This window comes from Schistocerca americana, chromosome 1 (genome assembly GCF_021461395.2).
Source record: "Schistocerca americana isolate TAMUIC-IGC-003095 chromosome 1, iqSchAmer2.1, whole genome shotgun sequence".
In the NCBI taxonomy this organism is placed as follows: domain Eukaryota; kingdom Metazoa; phylum Arthropoda; class Insecta; order Orthoptera; family Acrididae; genus Schistocerca; species Schistocerca americana.
Window position 1 is genome coordinate 375981789 of NC_060119.1, and position 17909 is coordinate 375999697.

At 38.5% G+C, this 17909-nt stretch overlaps 1 protein-coding gene across 4 annotated transcripts in view; it reads right to left on the minus strand.

Annotated features, from left to right (window-relative positions):
* The window catches only part of LOC124600531 (exportin-7), a 243836-nt gene that overhangs the window by 24671 nt on the left and 201256 nt on the right, over positions 1-17909 (minus strand). For 2 of the 4 annotated variants that reach the window (XM_047136171.1, XM_047136170.1), the window contains exons 18-21: positions 6670-6808; positions 6044-6121; positions 4335-4516; positions 3055-3182 (exon numbers count right to left, since the gene is read on the minus strand). In XM_047136171.1, coding sequence (XP_046992127.1) covers positions 3055-3182; positions 4335-4516; positions 6044-6121; positions 6670-6808 — 527 coding nt within the window. Of the gene's footprint in view, positions 1-3054; positions 3183-4334; positions 4517-6043; positions 6122-6645; positions 6809-17909 lie in introns of all 4 variants that reach the window. The other 2 variants (XM_047136169.1, XM_047136168.1) reach the window with 1 other exon arrangement.

Consider the following 17909-nt stretch of genomic DNA (forward strand, 5'->3'; position numbering starts at 1 on the left):
ACATTAGTCGAGTCCATGCCACGTAATGTTGTGGCACTTCTGCGTGTTCGGGGGGCCTACACAATATTAGTCAGGTGTACCAGATTCTTTGGCTCTTCAGTGTATATTAACGACCTTGCAGACAATATTAATAGTAAGAAACTTCATAAATATTCAGTCAGATCTTGATAAGACTTCAAAGTGGTGCAACGACTGGCAACTTGCTCTCATTGTTCAGAAATCCTGAACTGGCACTCTTGAAGACAGATGTAAATCATCTCGAGAAAGTCTATTAATGAAGTTTCAAGAACCGGATTTAAATGACTCTAGGAATATACTATAATTCACTATGTATCACCCACATAGGGATCATGAGGGAAAGATCAGAATAATTACTCAAGGTATGCAAACAATCATTCTTCCTATGCTCCATACGTGAATGGAACAGAAAGATCCCTATCACTGGTACAGTGGGATGTACCCTTTGCCATGCACCTCATGGTGGTTTGCAGAGTGTAGATGTAGATGTGTTGTTCTGTTACTGTCATTCTGAGAGCAACAACCCAAAGTGACGACGACAACTTTTCATGAACATTTAACAATTTGTATTCTGCCTTAAATAGAACATTCAAAGTTGCACTGTCACATGCCACAGGACAATTCACTATATGCCCTTGAGTCTAAAGTGTCACTTCAAAGAGCAAAGATTTTTCAGATTAATGTTGTCTTGCAAAGTTGTGAGAGTTACATATGCAGACAAGCTCGAGATTAACATCCGGTGATATAATACACTTTCTTTAAAAATTATCCAAATAGAAAGGGTATCAGTAGATGTAAAGTACATGTATAGACAAACAAATGATTACAATTTAAAAGAATGGATGATTTATTCAAGAGAGAGAGTTTCACATATTGAGCAAGTCAGTAATGCATTGGTTCACTTCTGGTCCTTATGCAAGCGGTTACTCAACTTGGCACTGATTGGCATAGTTGTTGGATATCCTCCTGAGTAATATTGTGTGAAACTCTGTCCAACTGATACATTAGATTGTCAAAATTCTGAGATGATTGGAGGGCCCTACTCATAATGATCCAACTGTTCGCTGTTGGGGAAGTGATTGGTTGGTTTGTTGATCTCTGGGAGGGGACCAAACAGCGAGGTCATCGGTCCTACCGGATTAGGGAAGGAAGTCATCTGTGCCCTTTCAAAGAAACCATCCCAGTATTTGCCTGAAGCGATTTAGGGAATCATGGAAAACCTAAATCAGGATGGCTGCATATGGGTTTGAACCACTGTCCTCCTGAATGCAAGTCCAGTGAGCTAACCACTGCACCATCTCGCTCAAGTGGGGGAGGTGACCTTGCTGACCAAGGTAGGGTTTGTCAACTATGAAGACAAGCAGTAGAAACTCGCACCATGTGCAGATGGGCATTATCTTGCTGAAATGCATGCTCAGGATGGCTTGCCATGAAGGGCAGCAAAATGAGGCACAGAATATTATTGACATCCCACTGTGCTGTAAGGGTGCTCCAGATGATAACAAAGGGGTTCTGCTATGAAAAGAAATGGCACCCCTCACCATCACTTGTGGTTGTCGGGTTGCATGGTGGGTGGCAGTCAGGTTGCTAACCCTCTGATGTCTGTGGTGTCTCCAGACATGTCTTTGGCCTGGAATCTCCTTGACTGGAGTAGAATTGTCTTCATTGATAAGTCTTGCTTCGAAATGGGACCTGATGATCATTGAAGATGTGTCTAGAGACGCCCCACACAGCAGTGTTATACCAAACTGACTGTTGCCCACCAAACAGTCTGACAACGAGGACTTGCAGTTTGGGGTCATTTCTATTCATAGCAGGACCCCTTTGGTTTGTCACCTGTGACAAACTTACAGTACAGTGGTACACTGACAAAATTTTACGTTTCTTGCCCTTCATGGCAATCCATCCTGGGTTTACATTTCAGCAAGATAATGCCGCCGCCCCCCCTCCCCCCCACAAAGCGAGAATTTCTACTTCTTGTCTTTTGGCTTAAAAATTATACCTTGGCCAGCAAGGTCATCGGATCTCTCCCCAATAGAGAACATTTAGGGCATTACGGGTAGGGCCCTCCAACTGACTGTCAATCAATGCTAAGCTGAGTCACTGCTTGCATAAGGGACAGAGGTGGACCAACATGTTATTGACTTACTTGATTTGTGGAGCTCTTTCTCTTGAATTAGAGAGTATATCCTGAATTCCACCAAAGCTGTCTGAATTCCCTTTTCAGTGTTTTCAGTGAACAATGTATGAGGTCAAACTGCAGTAAGAGTATTATACACTGAAATTACTCCTCTGTACCCCAAAATTATTTTCAGGTGGTAGAGTACAAAGCACAGCCTTTTGAAATCTCTACAGACACTTCATTGAAGTAATGATACACTGTTCATTTTCAAGAATAAATGTACTGCAAAACTGACTGGTACTCTTTTTCTACTGTAGTGAGTTATAACTTTTGTCAAATGCTACAACAAGAATAATAGAAGCAATTCAAGTTCTTGGGTAAGGAGCTTGTGTGGACAGAAATAACCATGCAGAAAAGGAAGTCGTGCAAGGCCCAGCAGTAGCTGAATTTTCTTCATCTTCACTGTAAGATATTTTTCACAAACTCATGTCCCCAACTAGTTCTTAGATAAACACAGTGCTGTATGGTCCCCTGCAAAAATGTTGAAGTGGTGAGGTTAGACTGCACATGCAACTTACATCAGTCGATAGAGACCAAATCGATGCGTATGTTAACAGATTAAGGAGGCTGCTTTGCTTTGGGTGGGGTTGGGGGGGGGGGGGGTTTGGAGAACTACGTGAGACAGAGATATGTTACACTGAAGGACACAATTTCTTAGAGCTCTCTCTCACACTACCAGCAAAAAAAGTATTCATTGGGGCTTTCAAACAAAGACTTCATGATACGGGATTATATCATGTTTACCCGCGTTTAAGTCAGTCCTACCTGCAAATACACTAGTCTACAGGTACACAAAAGTGAACAATAGCATCCTTTTATAACTCTTATTAATAAATCAATACTAATTGACCTACCTATCTCTGTTTTTTGTTAACAAGTTCCGCTCAATTCCTTCCATGAGATTTTCAAACCATTGTGCCATTGCAGCTTGTTTGTCTGGTGGCTGACTCCTTATTATATTTTCCCTCAGCTGATTGAAATACTATAACAGAAGTCAGAAAACATGCAATTTCAAGCAAAAACTTTTTGCAAGTAATACATTACAGTTCAGAAAAAAAATACAATTACAATGAAAGATGAGACAATGAACATTATCAGTCCTCTTTTTTAATAGTATAGGACGTTTGACAGATATGAAAGGAAGTCAGAAAATTCATTGTAGCTAACTACTTTTGCCCCAGAAACTCTTATGTTATGTAGTGTGAATGTATTACACACTTATTTCTGTTATTAACCCCATACTTTTTCACTGTTATATAAATCATCTACTAATAATCAGCATGGAAGCACACTGAAATATGAAGTATATTAAATATCATGTGAAGAGTTTTGTTCAAAATTCCGTATCTTACAAATCAGCCACAGAAATTATGACTAACTAACTAACTTAAGATTTGAAAAAAGAAAGGGTTTACATTCTGTCAATAACCAGATCTTTAGAGATTGGGCACAAGGCAAATAACAGGGAAGGAAATTGAATGTGACCTTTCAGAGGAATATTCTAGCATCTACCTTAAGAAAGGAGGACAGCTCTCTAATGAAAGCACAGAATCTAAATCAGGATAGCCAATTGGGGATCTGAAACATTATCCTTCTGAATACAAGCAGTGTGTAAAGAGTTGAGTGAATTGCTGACCTGACAATTGCCATAGTCAATTGTCATGGAAATTACCATAATATTCCAGTATATTAAAATACATTCATCTGGGACTGACACAGCATGGTGAAGGGAAGAAAAGAAACAAAGACTAAATCATAAAGACGCACTGATCACAAAGTCGTCAGAAACTAAGCACAAGGAAGAGGCTGTTACCCAGATGTAAAGTTTGACTCATTTTCACATACTTCCATGTTGTGTAACTCTCTCTCTGTTTGCCTCTTCCTGAGTACGATCATGAAAGATTATACTATGTAAGAAAGATTCAGCCAGATGTTTGTTATCTTTGTTGTACCATTGAATCTGAATAATTTGGTAGGTTAAAGTCAAAGAATAATTCAACAATGTGTGGCTATAAAACAATTATGAAACAAAGTCATTTTCTTGATAGGGTTATTTTCAACTCACAATAAAAGATGGTACCATAGATAAAATAAAAATATTTGTCAGTATTCATATTCTACAACACAAACTTACCTCTTCATTTAATAAAATGAGGCCTAAAAGAGGTCGAGACATAGACCACTGATTTCTACAGTCTTCAAACATAATAACATTGAGTACAGTGCTGAGAATTTGCTGAAGAATTTCTGGGTGTAGCTCAAGTACTTGGAGGAAAACGTCACTCGGTGCTGGAACACCTCGTCGTGTCTTCTTCCCTTTGTTTTATACATAAAAAGTGTATATAAAGAACTAATAAAGTGTATTGCAGAGTTATATCACTAGAAAGAAAAAGTGATACATGAAATATATAGCTACTTTTTCCAGGATCAGAGAAATAGAAAGGTACAACTGAGCGATGAAGTCAAGTTAAAAAAATTAATAAAAGTAACTTTGAAGAAATGATATTGTTCAAAAATTACATAAAACTTTTATGAGATGCAAGATTAAAAAAACTCAATTTGACATAAATTAAAAACAATAACAACAAAAAGTTCCTTAGACATACATAAAAGAAACTTAGGGCTGTCAGAATGTTAACAATTAACAGATCCAAAATCTTACAAATGAATTATTAATTTTTCACTATTTTAAGAGTTAAGCTCATGTTCTGAAAATTTATTTTTTACAACTTCACACTAAGCTTATTCTGCCCCAACAAATTACACAAAAGTTTCCTTTAATGTTCTCCTGGTCAATGAAATTAAATATTTATGTAGGCAGAAAGATTTATACTGAAAGAATTCAACCGATGTTTAATGAGGTACGATCAAAATATATTAGGGTAATGGTTGAGTACTGCAGTATGGACAGTCTTTCAGTCATCAAGCTTTGTTACCTGTTCTACAGAAATAAATTTTCAAGAGGAGGAAGAGATTTAGTGTTTAACATCTCGCCAACAATTAGGTCATTAGAGACGGAGCACAAGCTCGGATGAGGGAAGGATGGGGAAGGAAATTGGTCACACCATTTCAAAGGAACCATCATGCATTTGCCTTAAGCAATTTAGGGAAATCACAGAAAATCTAAATCAGGACAGTTCACACAGGTTTGAACCTCTCTCCTCCCGGTGTGACATAAATTTTGAAAATGAGAACACACAGTGTACTGACTTTTCTCTTCTTCATGCTCCCAGTTCATTTTAATAAAATAATAACATAAACAAATCCAACAACAAAATGTGCCTGTTCCCTATTAAAAATAGCCTTAAATTGCACAGAAATTTTTCTTAAGGGCTTCTGGACTTCCTACAGTTTTTGAGGAGCATCAATGTGAATTTGAATGCGCTGGTCCAGAATGGAAACTGTGTATGTTTTATTTAGCCTGTGTAAAGGGTAGTCTTTCAGATCTAATAAACTGAATGTTTCCTTCAAAAACTAGTACTTGAAATGGGACTGGTTAATACCTGTAGCATTTGCCAGGATGGATATGAAATATGACCTAAATGGAAGGTAGGCTTATGCAGTACACTAAGGCTTGAGTCATATTTCTGTCCATTGTGGTTGCTTGGTTGCTATTTTCTTTAGATTCTTCTAGTGTGTTAACTAATTTGTTGGTAAAAATCACTAATAGTGCAACATATTTTAATGTGTATGTAATAAAAGTGTGGAGTGGGCTTTACATATCTGTGGCACATTTATTTTTACACCGTGCAAAAATCTGCAGAACACAACAACTTAGTCCATAAACATCCATGCTCATATATCACTGTTGCCTACCTATTAATCCTGAATCAAGATATTTACCTTTTTGTGTTAACTGCTTGAACAGATATGTGACAATATGATCCAAAGTTGCACAACAACCAGTGCACACCATTGTGTCTGTAATGCAAATGATAGGGTTAATAACTCATAAACAAGCAATAGTTTCTATTATTTATATCACAAAACTGGAACAATTGCAGTCTTCATATGATTTTTAAGTTAACATGCATTTCTTGATGTGCCTGACAGCACTCTTGACACTTTAATAGTTACCTCAACAAACAATGCACATTTAAAAACATGAAAGATGGAGGAATAGATACTATAAAGCACAAAGAACTTTGTATTCTACATACTTGAATGACATGCTAAATAACTAAAAACATACCACTATCAGTGTCATAAAAACAAATAAACAGATGGAAGCAATCACTACGATAAGGATCACTGATTAACACAGTCACAGACATATTCATCCTGACCCAAATACTAAGTGCTAAATTTCTTTGAAATAAGGTGAAGAAAACCACAAAGAAAGCCAACTGCATATCATGCTTTTGCACAGCTAATGACATGTATTAGCCTTAAAACAAAGGTCAAAAAAGTGGTATAGGGTCTAATGAAGATGTCTGCGACTATACCTGTGAAGAAATTGAGGTTCACACCTAAAGCTGTAAGACCCTCAGAGATTGATGACAGTATGTAGAGAAATACGCGTGGCTCTAGTGTTGAGAGGAAACTCATATGATCCTGTGCAAGGCACTCCAGTAGAACGTAATACGTTTGAGACAACTTCGGATAATCCTGTAAGAGAAATTTTTTATTAATATATTAAACATTATCTGTACACTAATTTATCAAGCACCTATAGTAATTCAGAATACAAAAGGAACACTAATATGTAGGACACAGTATCAATTACTCAAACATATAAACAAAGCCAAGAAAGCAACTTTACCAATTACTCTAAAATCACACATTATTTTGGTGTTACAACAAAACTACACCTACGAGGGTTGTACCAAAAGTAAGGTTCCCATATTTTTTACAAATAGAAAAGATTGTTTATTGTTATTAATTTATACATCGTTGAAAAGCTTACACTTTTGTCTATTTTTCAACACAGTATCCATTTTTTTCAACACTCTTTTGAAGACTATGCTCCAGCTTTTGTATTCTAGGTTTAAGGAGTTTCCCACCAACCCACTGAGGAAGCGTGTGCCACCTAAGTGTTCCTTTAACTTGGGGAAGAGATGATAATTGCTGGGGGCTGAGTCCAGGCTGTACGGGGATGAGGCATAACAGTCCACCCAAATTTCTTCAAAAGCTCCTGTGTTTGACGAGCGACGTGGGGTCAAGCATTGTCATGAAGAAGCACTACTCCCTCCGTCAGTCGTCCTCTCTTGCCGGAGTTTGGTCAATGTTTCACAATATCTGTCTGAGTTTATTGTTGTCCCAGGTTGCATGAAATCAATGAGGAGTACCCGCTTCCAACCTCAAAACACAGTTACCGTAACCTTTCCTGCCGACTGCGTTTGGTTTTAATTTCTTTGGTGGCGGTGAAACGGAGTGACACCACTGACAAGATTGTTGCTTTGTTTCGAGGGTGTAATGAAACACCCACGTTTCATCTCCTCTGATGATTGAGTCCAACAACTTCTCCTTGTTGCCTTCCCCCTCTCATTGTTGAAGAAACTTGCAAGCATAGTCAACGCATTGCTCCTTGTGTCCGTCAGTCAGCATCCAGGGGAATGAGCGAGCACACATCTTGCAATAACCCACCATTTTTGTTTAAGTTCTTTCCATTGTGCCGTGGGAAGCTTCAGGAACGCATTCAGTAAGTTCATGGACAGTGACCCTCCGATCTTTGAGCAGCTCACTGTTGATTTTCTGGAGAATGGCATCCAAAACTGACAGTCTTCCACTCCGTTCTTCATTGTGAACTTCTGCGTGACCCTCAGCAAAATCCCTGCACCATTTCCAGACATGCTGAATGGACATGCACTCTTCACCGTAAACCTCAGTCAGTTGCCGATGAATCTCCACGGGCGGTAACTTCCTTGTGTGGAGAAACCAGATTACTGCTCAAATCTCGCACTTGGTGGGAGCGGTGATCGACACTTCCATCTCTGACGGCTGCCAAGCCAACACTGAGCGATGTAGCAAATCGCGAATGAGCGGGCTTTGAGAGTGGGGGAACCACTGCACACAGCACTATTGTCAGATTTAGCCTAGCACCTTCCCTCGAGGCTGTAACTCATTGGGAACCCTACTTTTTGTACAACCCTCATAAAAAGTCATGGGATCAATATACATAGATCAGTTAAATATTGTTTTACTAGTAAAAGCATTATAAAAGTTAACTGCACCTATTAGAGATGCAGTGTCTTCCCTTGCCTTTACAAGATGCAGCTTGAGAATAGAATTTTGATAAGAATATCTTCGAAAGGTATTTCTAAGTAGAAACCAAAATCTGTTATATTAATTAAATAAAATTAAATAAAATTTACTGTTAGATAAAAATTGCTGTATCCAATTCATCACTGATTTGAAACTTCTCTTAGTGGCTGCAAATCTGAATATCACTATCAGAATATTGGCTAAAAGGTAAGTAGAAATTTTCTAGTCTCTTCTGTTACTCACAAACATTCAGTTGTTTATGTTCTCTCACTGAACAGTTTCCACAATACTGTATGTATGAGGTGGAAGTATGAAAACAGCATAGTACTCATCTGAAGGGGAGCTGAGACAGGTAGGAGGGCAAGGATTTTAGGTCGGAGGGGGGGGGGGGGGGGGGGGGAGTTGTGTTAATTTGGTTTGTGAACCAATCACACCATTCATAATCTAGCATGTAAATGAACCCAAGCTCACTACCTCAGAAGGCATTTACAATACATGTAGCATATTTGAAAGTCATATTGCCTACTTCTTTTGTCTCAATACAACAAAGGAAATATGCCAGACAATTTCAAACCAATCACAAAATCTAGCATTGTTACTATGAGAGTCCAACCTCATCACACAGTAAGAGGTGAATTGTTTGAAAGTTGGGGTGTAACTGTCACATTCTAAAAAACTATCAAATAGAGAATAAGGCCTATTTTCTTTGCCATAAGGAGAATGGAAGGAAGATTATTAAGAAGACTCTGTACAAAACAGAGTGCCAATAATTGGGCTTACATTCCAATCACACTCAAATACCTGATGGATTTTCATAATAAATGATCACCCAGTTTCTTTTTTTCATAACTATTAATCTCCCACTTCCTTCTCCAACCAACAGCTTTGGTCTTGTCCAATCTGACTTAGCCACATTTTGTTCAAAGGGAGGCGAGGCAGAGTAGTGTAAAGTTAGTACAGATTTGTGTGTCTATGGAAAAATCTATGCACGAAGCGTACAACAACTACAACCATAATATCTGGCTGAGAACCCAAGAAAATTGTGGTTCTATGTAAAATTGCTAAGCGGGTCTAAGGTTTCCATGCAGTCACTCACTGAGCAGCCTGGTGTGGCAGTTGAAGACAGCAAAACGAGAGTCAAAGTTTTAAATTCTGTGTTTATTAATTGTTTATCCAGAAGAATCATACAAACATACCACTGTTTGACCATCACGCAGAGTCCCATATGAACGTCATAGTAATGAGCAGCCCTGGCAGAGAGAAACAACTGAATGAGTTGAGAACAAGTCACTAGCTTGGGACAGAATTCCAATGCGGTTTTACAAAAAGTACTCTACGGCATTGGCTCCTTACTTGGCTTGCATTTATCGCGAATCTCTCAACCGGTGCTAGGTCCCAAGCGACTGGAAAAAAGAGCAGATCACTCTTGTGTATAAGAAGGATAAAAGAATGGACTCACAAATATAAAGATCAATATCCTTAACACTGGTTTGCATTGGAATTCTAGAACATATTCCGAGTCTAAATATAACAAATTTTGTAGAGAGCAAAAAGTTATGTCCAAGGATCACAAGGCTTTTGAAACTCAGGTTGCCTTTCTCTCCCATGATATACTGCAGGCCATGGGTGAACGGCAACAAGCAGATTCCATATTTTTAGATTTCCGAAAAGCATTTAACATGGTACCCCACTGTAGCCTGTTAACGAAGGCATGAGCATACAGAATAGATTCCCAGATATGTCAGTGACACAAAGACTTCTTAAGTAATAGAACTGAATATGCTTTCTTCAATGGTGAGTGTTCATCACAGACAATGGTTCATCAGGAGTGCTACAGGGAAGTGTGATAGGTCCACTGTTATTTTCTATATAAATAAATGATCTGTCTAACAGGTTGCGCAGCAGTCTGCGGCTGTTTGCTGATGATGCTGTGGTGTATGGGAAGGGGGTCAAAGATGAGTGACTGTGAAATGATACAAGATGACTTGGACAAAATATCTAGTTGGTGTGATGAAGCACAATTTACTCTAAAGCAGATGAGTACAAAAAACAAAACCATAATGATCAGACAGCATTAGCATCATCCTGCTTGATGGAGTCACGTCATTTACATATCTGTGTGTAATGTTGCAAACCGATGTGAAATGGAATGAACATGTGAGGATTGTGGTAGGGAAGGCGAATAGTCAAGTTTGGTTTATTGGGAGAATTTTATGAAACTGTGGTTCATCTGTAAAAGAGACTGCACATATGATGCTAGTGCGACATATTCTTGAATACTGCTTGAGTGTTTGGGATCCTTTCCATGTTGCATTAAAGGAAGACATTGAAGCAATTCAGAGGTGGGCTGCTAGATCTGTTATCGGTAGGTTTGAACAAAACATAAGTGTTACAGAGATGCTTTGGGAACTCAAATCGGAATCCCTAGAGGGAAGGCAACACACTATTCGAGGAACACTACTGAGAAAATTTACAGAACTGGAATCTGAAGCTGACTTCAGAACAATCCTACTGATACGATCATTTATTTAACGTGAGGACCATGAAGGTAAGGCATGAGAAATTAGGGCTCATATACAGGCACACAGACAGTTGTTTTTCCCTCACTCTATATGAGAAGGGAACAAGTATTAGTGATACAAGGTACCCCATGTCAGGCACTGTATGGAGGTTTGCAGAATGTAGATGGAGATGTAGATGTCCTGTCATTGAGACATATTAGAGACAGAGCACAAGCTGGGACTGGGGATGGAAATCAGCGATGCCCATTCAGAGGAACCGTCGAAGCATTTGCCTTAAATGATTCACAGCGATTGAAAGAAATCCAAATCTGAACTGGTCTACAGGATTTTGAACTGCTGTTCTCCTAAATGTGAGTGTCATATCTCACCACTGTGCCCCCTCTGCTCAGAGCATAGCAAGTTTCTGCTATTTGAGAGCTGTTGCAGGTATTGGAATATGAATCTCCTCAAAAGTTCAACGATACTGGGGAAAAAAAAAGTGATGAATCATTTTGAAACGTGAAGAAAAGTGTTAATCTGAAACAATAAGTAAAATGCTTAAAGTGATTTCTACCTAACTACATTTTGTGCACCTGCTTTTTCTCCTGCTTTGTTGCCATTCTCTATGGGTTCGGCACTGTTTAATGGGTTTTGGTAATGTTAGAGACAGTTGGTGGATGGCTATCCCTTTTGACAGTAATATTATGCGAACTTATTATCTTACTATGGTTCTAAAAAGTGGTCACCATTCTGTGACAGCACCAAAATTTGCAATATACCACATATTCAAGACCAAATCCTAATCAGAAAGTGTAAAGATCATCAAAATAAATATTTTTTCCATGGAATTTTTGCACTTAAATGGGAGCAGTGTATAAAAGAACACAGTGTTTAATCAAAATGGTTGCCTCAGTGAGAATGTACAGTAAAAAAGGGATAAAGCACAACAGCAGCATAGACAAGACTCAGCATTAAAACCATGACATTCATGGGATAAAACAATGAGAGAATCATGATAATGATGAAGAGCAAGAGGGCAACCATCAAAATGATTGGGGGAGTGGTAGAATGTGCTGATGCAATGGTCATAATAAACATTTGTTTTGTGATTAATACTTGTTTTTTAATGTCAATATTGGAGTACAACACTAAAGCTCATTTCTAAAAGTGAGCCCTGACAGCACCATACACTTATGCCGAAACAAGCGCTGTATCATTGGAGAGATACAGAGGCGAGCGAGTGTGTCAGGATATACCCTGGTTCAGTGCTACTACAGCCGTGTCATCATAATGTGCCTGTGCATAGCATACAAAGTATTGCGCCATAATTAAGGATGAAATTAAAAATTAAAGAAGCTTTTCCATACTTTGTCGAAATACCGTATTTACTCGAATCTAAGCCACACTTTTTTTCTGGTTTTTGTAATCCAAAAAACCGCCTGCGGCTTAGAATCGAGTACAAAGCAAGCGGAAGTTCTGAAAAATGTCGATAGGTGCCGCCACAACTAACTTCTGCCGTCGAATACATGTAGCGCTACACAGGCATGCTTTGTAGGCACAAAGATAAATACTGGCGCCAAAACCTCTGTGTCAGTAAATAAATTTAAAAAAAAAGGGGGGAAGACGAGCTTTTTTTCTCCGCCCCGAGTTTCAATCACTGCATTTTCATACATTATCCAACGAAGTAAATACAAATTCCGTATTGCTCATCTTCGAATGTAGCAGAATTTCAATGTACTACGAAAATCCGACTGGCAAGACTGCTTGAGATGTTTGTCAATATGGTCAACTCTACGTTCTGAATTTTTTCCTACCTGTGAGAAGAGATGGTTGCTAATAGGAACCTGATGAAATGTGAATCACATGCATTATTCTTTTCACCATAAGAATAATACGAATATAAACATTTTGCCATGTATTCTTTCGTGTTTGCTGCTATCTCGTTTAAATCCTGTCTGCCTAATAAACTACGAAACTAGAGTGAGACAACAGCAAACGCGGAAGAATATATGTATCGTGTCATGTTTATATTCGTATTATTCTTATGCCTAATAGTGATACAGTCAGAAATGAAGCACGACAACTGACTAGATTTTTAAACCTGAGATGGCTCTAATTTCTGTGCAGAATTTGATGTACTAAAGAAGCGGCCGCAAAGATTTTCAAACGGAGAAAAATTTTCGCCTAACTCTCGTTCAGAACATGTTCTATCATATGCAGTCTATTATTTGGTTCTTGTTGATCATTATCAAAGAAAGCAGCAGTGCAAGTAACAACAAATAGCAGTCCCTTGCCATTCACTATCAGAATGCGACAAACAATGCATGACACAGTACAGTAATGCATTTTCAGCTTAGAGTGACATAAACACCTATAACAAAGAAAACGGCACTTATCAGATCAAAGCAAAATAAGCAATCGATTCAAACCAGGCGAAGCACGTGAAAAAGGAAGGGTACCCGTATAAATACGGACGGAGCGCCTGACGCATAGCAATGGCTACCTGGTAAAGCTTAACTGCTAAGCTTACGACTCGAACGAAACTACTGTAGCTGTATCGTCATTCATTCGACCTAAATTGTCTCTCACATTACAATGGACCAACTTTGTTTCGATTTGGAGGTGCAGCCTAAAACTTTTCTCTCCCCTTGAATTTCGAGTCTCAAATTTCACGTGCGGCTTAGATTCGGGAACTTTTTTTTTCCTTTATTTCGAGTCTCATTTTTCAGGTGCGGCTTAGATTCGAGTGCGGCTTAGACTCGTGTAAATACGGTATGCTTCAGTAAATAAATGTTTAAATTTTCAAATCTCAGAGGGATCAGACAAATAACTTACCCCGAAAAGCATTGTTTTAAGAAAAAAAGGTGGTACTAAATAATAAAGCCAGAGAGCCAAAAATTCTTATGAAGCCTCAGTTTGATTTAAAACATTAGCTATACTGAGAACTAAATTTGGAACAGAAATTTCTTTGTTTGTAACAGATTAAGTATCACTTCTATTAATGACATAAAAATTTGATTACAGTACCTGATGAAATCCCTTAAATAATAGAGCTATAGCAAGTTTAAGACTTTGATGTAAATAATAATCAATACAAGGTATCTTAAAGTTGTAGTTCAGAGGTCATGTTCTACTGTCAGTTCTGTTCTAAAAATTCTAGATGGCAAAGTTTAAATGCATGTGAGCTAAATGTTTTTCTGTGATTATAGACAACTTGATACCATTCCCACAGAAATTACGAAGATTCTAAATTAATACACAACAGTGTTATAAAACAATGTGTGTCCACGAAAGCGGCAATTTAGATGCTGTTACTTGGGGATAGAATGGACGATGGCAGGTGTTTCCTTCGGCCGTCCTCTGCGCCCATATATAAATATGACCTGAGAGGTACTGATGATCTTCACTTAGCATCCAGCTACCATATGGTCGGTGTCGGTCAAATGCTGGCTTACCTGCTGCCTCAGGTGACATCACAGCCAGGATGCAACTAAATGCATATTTTAGCACAAATAGGAAGTGAACTCGCAAGGATTGTATACTGTCCTGGATTGCTTAGATTTAATGGAAGTAACTGTTTGTGTGCTGCCCATAATGTTAACAAAACTGCACGACAAGTGGTGAGATTATATTCCACTTTTGTGGCGAGCAATTAACTTAGATTATTAGAAGTCAGGGCGAATCAGTCAGTTAGAGCTTAAAAATTTCATTTATAATCATAGTTCCTGAGCCCGTTGAGCAAACAGAGAGTATAAACATTTCTTTCAGGGAACAAAAGAAGAATGTGGAATTGCACACTGGAAACTATGGTCAATATGTTCTCCATAGCTTTCTGGCCGACAACAAAAATAGTTTCGCAAAAGACAGCGAACAATATTTCTTATTATTAACCAGCTGCCCCACACACTGTGTTTCTTAAGTTGACAACACCGCAAAACTTAAAAGGGAATTCCTTAACGGTGCCTGACGTAGTCATAATATCCCAATCAATTTGAGCAGGGTTCTACTACTTACCTATAAAAAGTAGTTAATGGATACTGCATTTTTTGTAAGTCTACTACACTGCACAACACAATTAGAGGATTACTTTTTCAAAAACTTGTAATTGTCTCCAATTGCGGTGCAGAAGCTTGAAATTTGGCTCAAAAAGTGCTTACAGCCTTGCTCTGTAAAAGTGTGGCAATCTGCAACTCCACTCTCGGGCTTGGCAACACTTCAAACAGCAAGGTGTCTACACACGTGAAAAAAAGAGACCAGAGCTAAAAAGTTCATGTGGACTGTAAGTTGAAGATGTCACTTTGGCATTAAAACTCACAAAAATTCTGCCCAGTGTCACCATGGATGTATCACATGATAGGTAGGTCATCACATCCCCTCTTACCCACAGTTCACCACTTCTTTCGATGTTTCTGTGATGGTAATAACTAGGTCACTCAGCATTGAAGTCACACGGTTTCGTTATGGGTGCCCCAGGAATGCATTTCGGACACACTGCCACTCATAATCAACATGGAACAGCAGTTTTCTTGTGAGTGGCCGAAGAAAATAATTCACACACATTACTGTGTAGTATCATCATGAAAAGGCCTCAGGAGGTGACTTACAGGGCATTAATGAAACCTCCCCTTTTCTTGGGGTTTTAATATTCACAAATTTGGCAATCGTGAATGATAGTTTGCAGTGCAATCAACAATAGGATGATGTTACTGGCAACCTTTTACACAGCTGACACCCATCATTCAACATCCCCTTATTCAACAACAACATTGTGAGCAACAACACCATTGAACATTATTGCACACCTATGGAGAGTGGCACGACTGTGATTAGAACCACTGTGGATTATTCAAAAAATTTCCATGCAATTTGAATGTGGTCTGAAGCAGAAAAGGGTTTTTATGCTTTTTCAGCCCTCCTGTTTCGCAGCGCCCTCTGACGTGATGACGGTGTCAGGGATGACACTGAAACATGCGTGAAAAAAAAAACAGCAAAGGGTCCATCTAGGACCCCCAATTCAGTAACACCCTCGGAGCCTCTTGCACGTCTTTGTTGATTACTTTAAAAATATACCTGTACAGAGAGCCAGTCACTAATTACTTGGCGCTGTCACAACTGTCATCCTTTTTGACATCCTTTAGATTCTGCACGTGGCCAGCGAGCACTAGCTCAGTAATATAGCAGCACTCAGCTGAGGAGAGTAGAAATGGCTACCTGACACCTAGTAATCAGTGACTGACACTATTTCTGTACAGGAACAGTTTTTAAGTGCCACACAAGGGTGCTCTGGCAGTGCCGAGGTTACTGCTGAACTGGGGTATCTTAGAGATAACTTTTGTCATTTCATTCATGCGTATGGCCATGTCCATGTCCATGTCCCCCCTCCCCCAGAAAGTGGCATCAACTCGAAAGACTTGTACCCAGCGAATGGTCTACGCGACGGGAGGCCCTAGTCACACGTTTTTTTTACTGTATTAATTTTTGAAAATATAATGCAAAAGCTGTTATGTAAACTCTATTTGGCCTTTTAAACTGGCATGACTACCACTGACTTACCAGTTAGGATGAATGGGCATAGGCAGAAGGTGTATACTGGAAACATACAATATCCTATTTCAGAGCATGCTCTACAACATCACAGGCATGACCTCAGTGAATGTTTCAACACATGTGGCACCTGGATTCTTCCACCCAGACACCAGTTTCTCATAACTCTGCTGGTGGGAACTGTCATTACAATATGTCCTTGGTTCTAACCACGCACCAGTTCTTAATTTATGTTAATTTCTTTCATTTCAGCACTTCTCAGTAACTATTCCTTTCTTCACTCCCTTTTAGTTTCCTATATCTTTTATCTTCTACCTGTCTATTTTCCCCATCCCCATATTTTGTTAGGCGCAGGACCCAACAATCAGTCTTTCCTTCTCATCCCATCCAGTAAGCAACCTCTGACCCGGGGTTTTGGGCAACTTTTCTGAACTCTGTCCTTTCCTAAAGCTCACAAGTCCACTTACTTCACTACTCTTCCTCCCCTGGCAACCTTGGCAATTTCAATGCCTGTGCAACGTGTTCTCCTGTCCCCGGCTGGTAAGTAGATCTTTTATTTATCTAATTATTTTATTATATTGCACGAACTTAATGAAGTGAATTTGTTTTAAAAAATGAGACTGTACTAATGCAACATTTATATTTTTCCATGGTGTGAAAAGAATTTATGTTTAAATGTTCGTATGATGATAACGTTAAAACAAATTAAACACATCATTTTGGGACTAATGTGACAAGTACAGTCTGTAAAACTCTTAGTAAACTAAGTGAGCTTAGCCACCCAGTTCCATTTGGTAGATATCGGAAGAATTTGATAGACATCATAACACTTCTCACTGCTGCTTAATTAAAGTATAGACATGTTGAATTCAATTTCATATTCATTACTACAAATAAGTAGCACATACAGACGTGAGTGTCTTTGTAATGAGATTTCATTAAATTCTGTAACTTCTGTGTAGCAGATGTTCGTCACTGAACATACATTGCCAGCCCTAACCCAGCTGCAGCCCCCACCCCCACTCCTCTCCCTGCATGTGCCTCTGGGCAAGAATCTCAAAAACTTTTTGCAATGCAACTAGAATGTTTGGTCAGCTATGTGTAATCGATGCACAGGTAATTTTTAGAAATTTAAATATTATGACAGATTAATAAAAATACCGTAATTATGATGACATAAGCAAAGGTTTCAAATTAAAAAAAAAAATAAAATAAAAGGCAGAAAAAGATGATAGCGAAGTAATAAAACCCCAAGTGATGACTGTAACGACATGAACAAGGACTCAAAATAAAATTTAAAAAATGATTATATTTGAAACTAAATTAAACTGATAAGAATAAAGACTACATCATTTTTGATTAATATTATTAAAAAAATTAGCATGCCACTGAAACTGAACCCATGACATGCAGTTTACAATCCTATAGCTTTGGTCACTTTTTGAAGTGATACTTCTTTG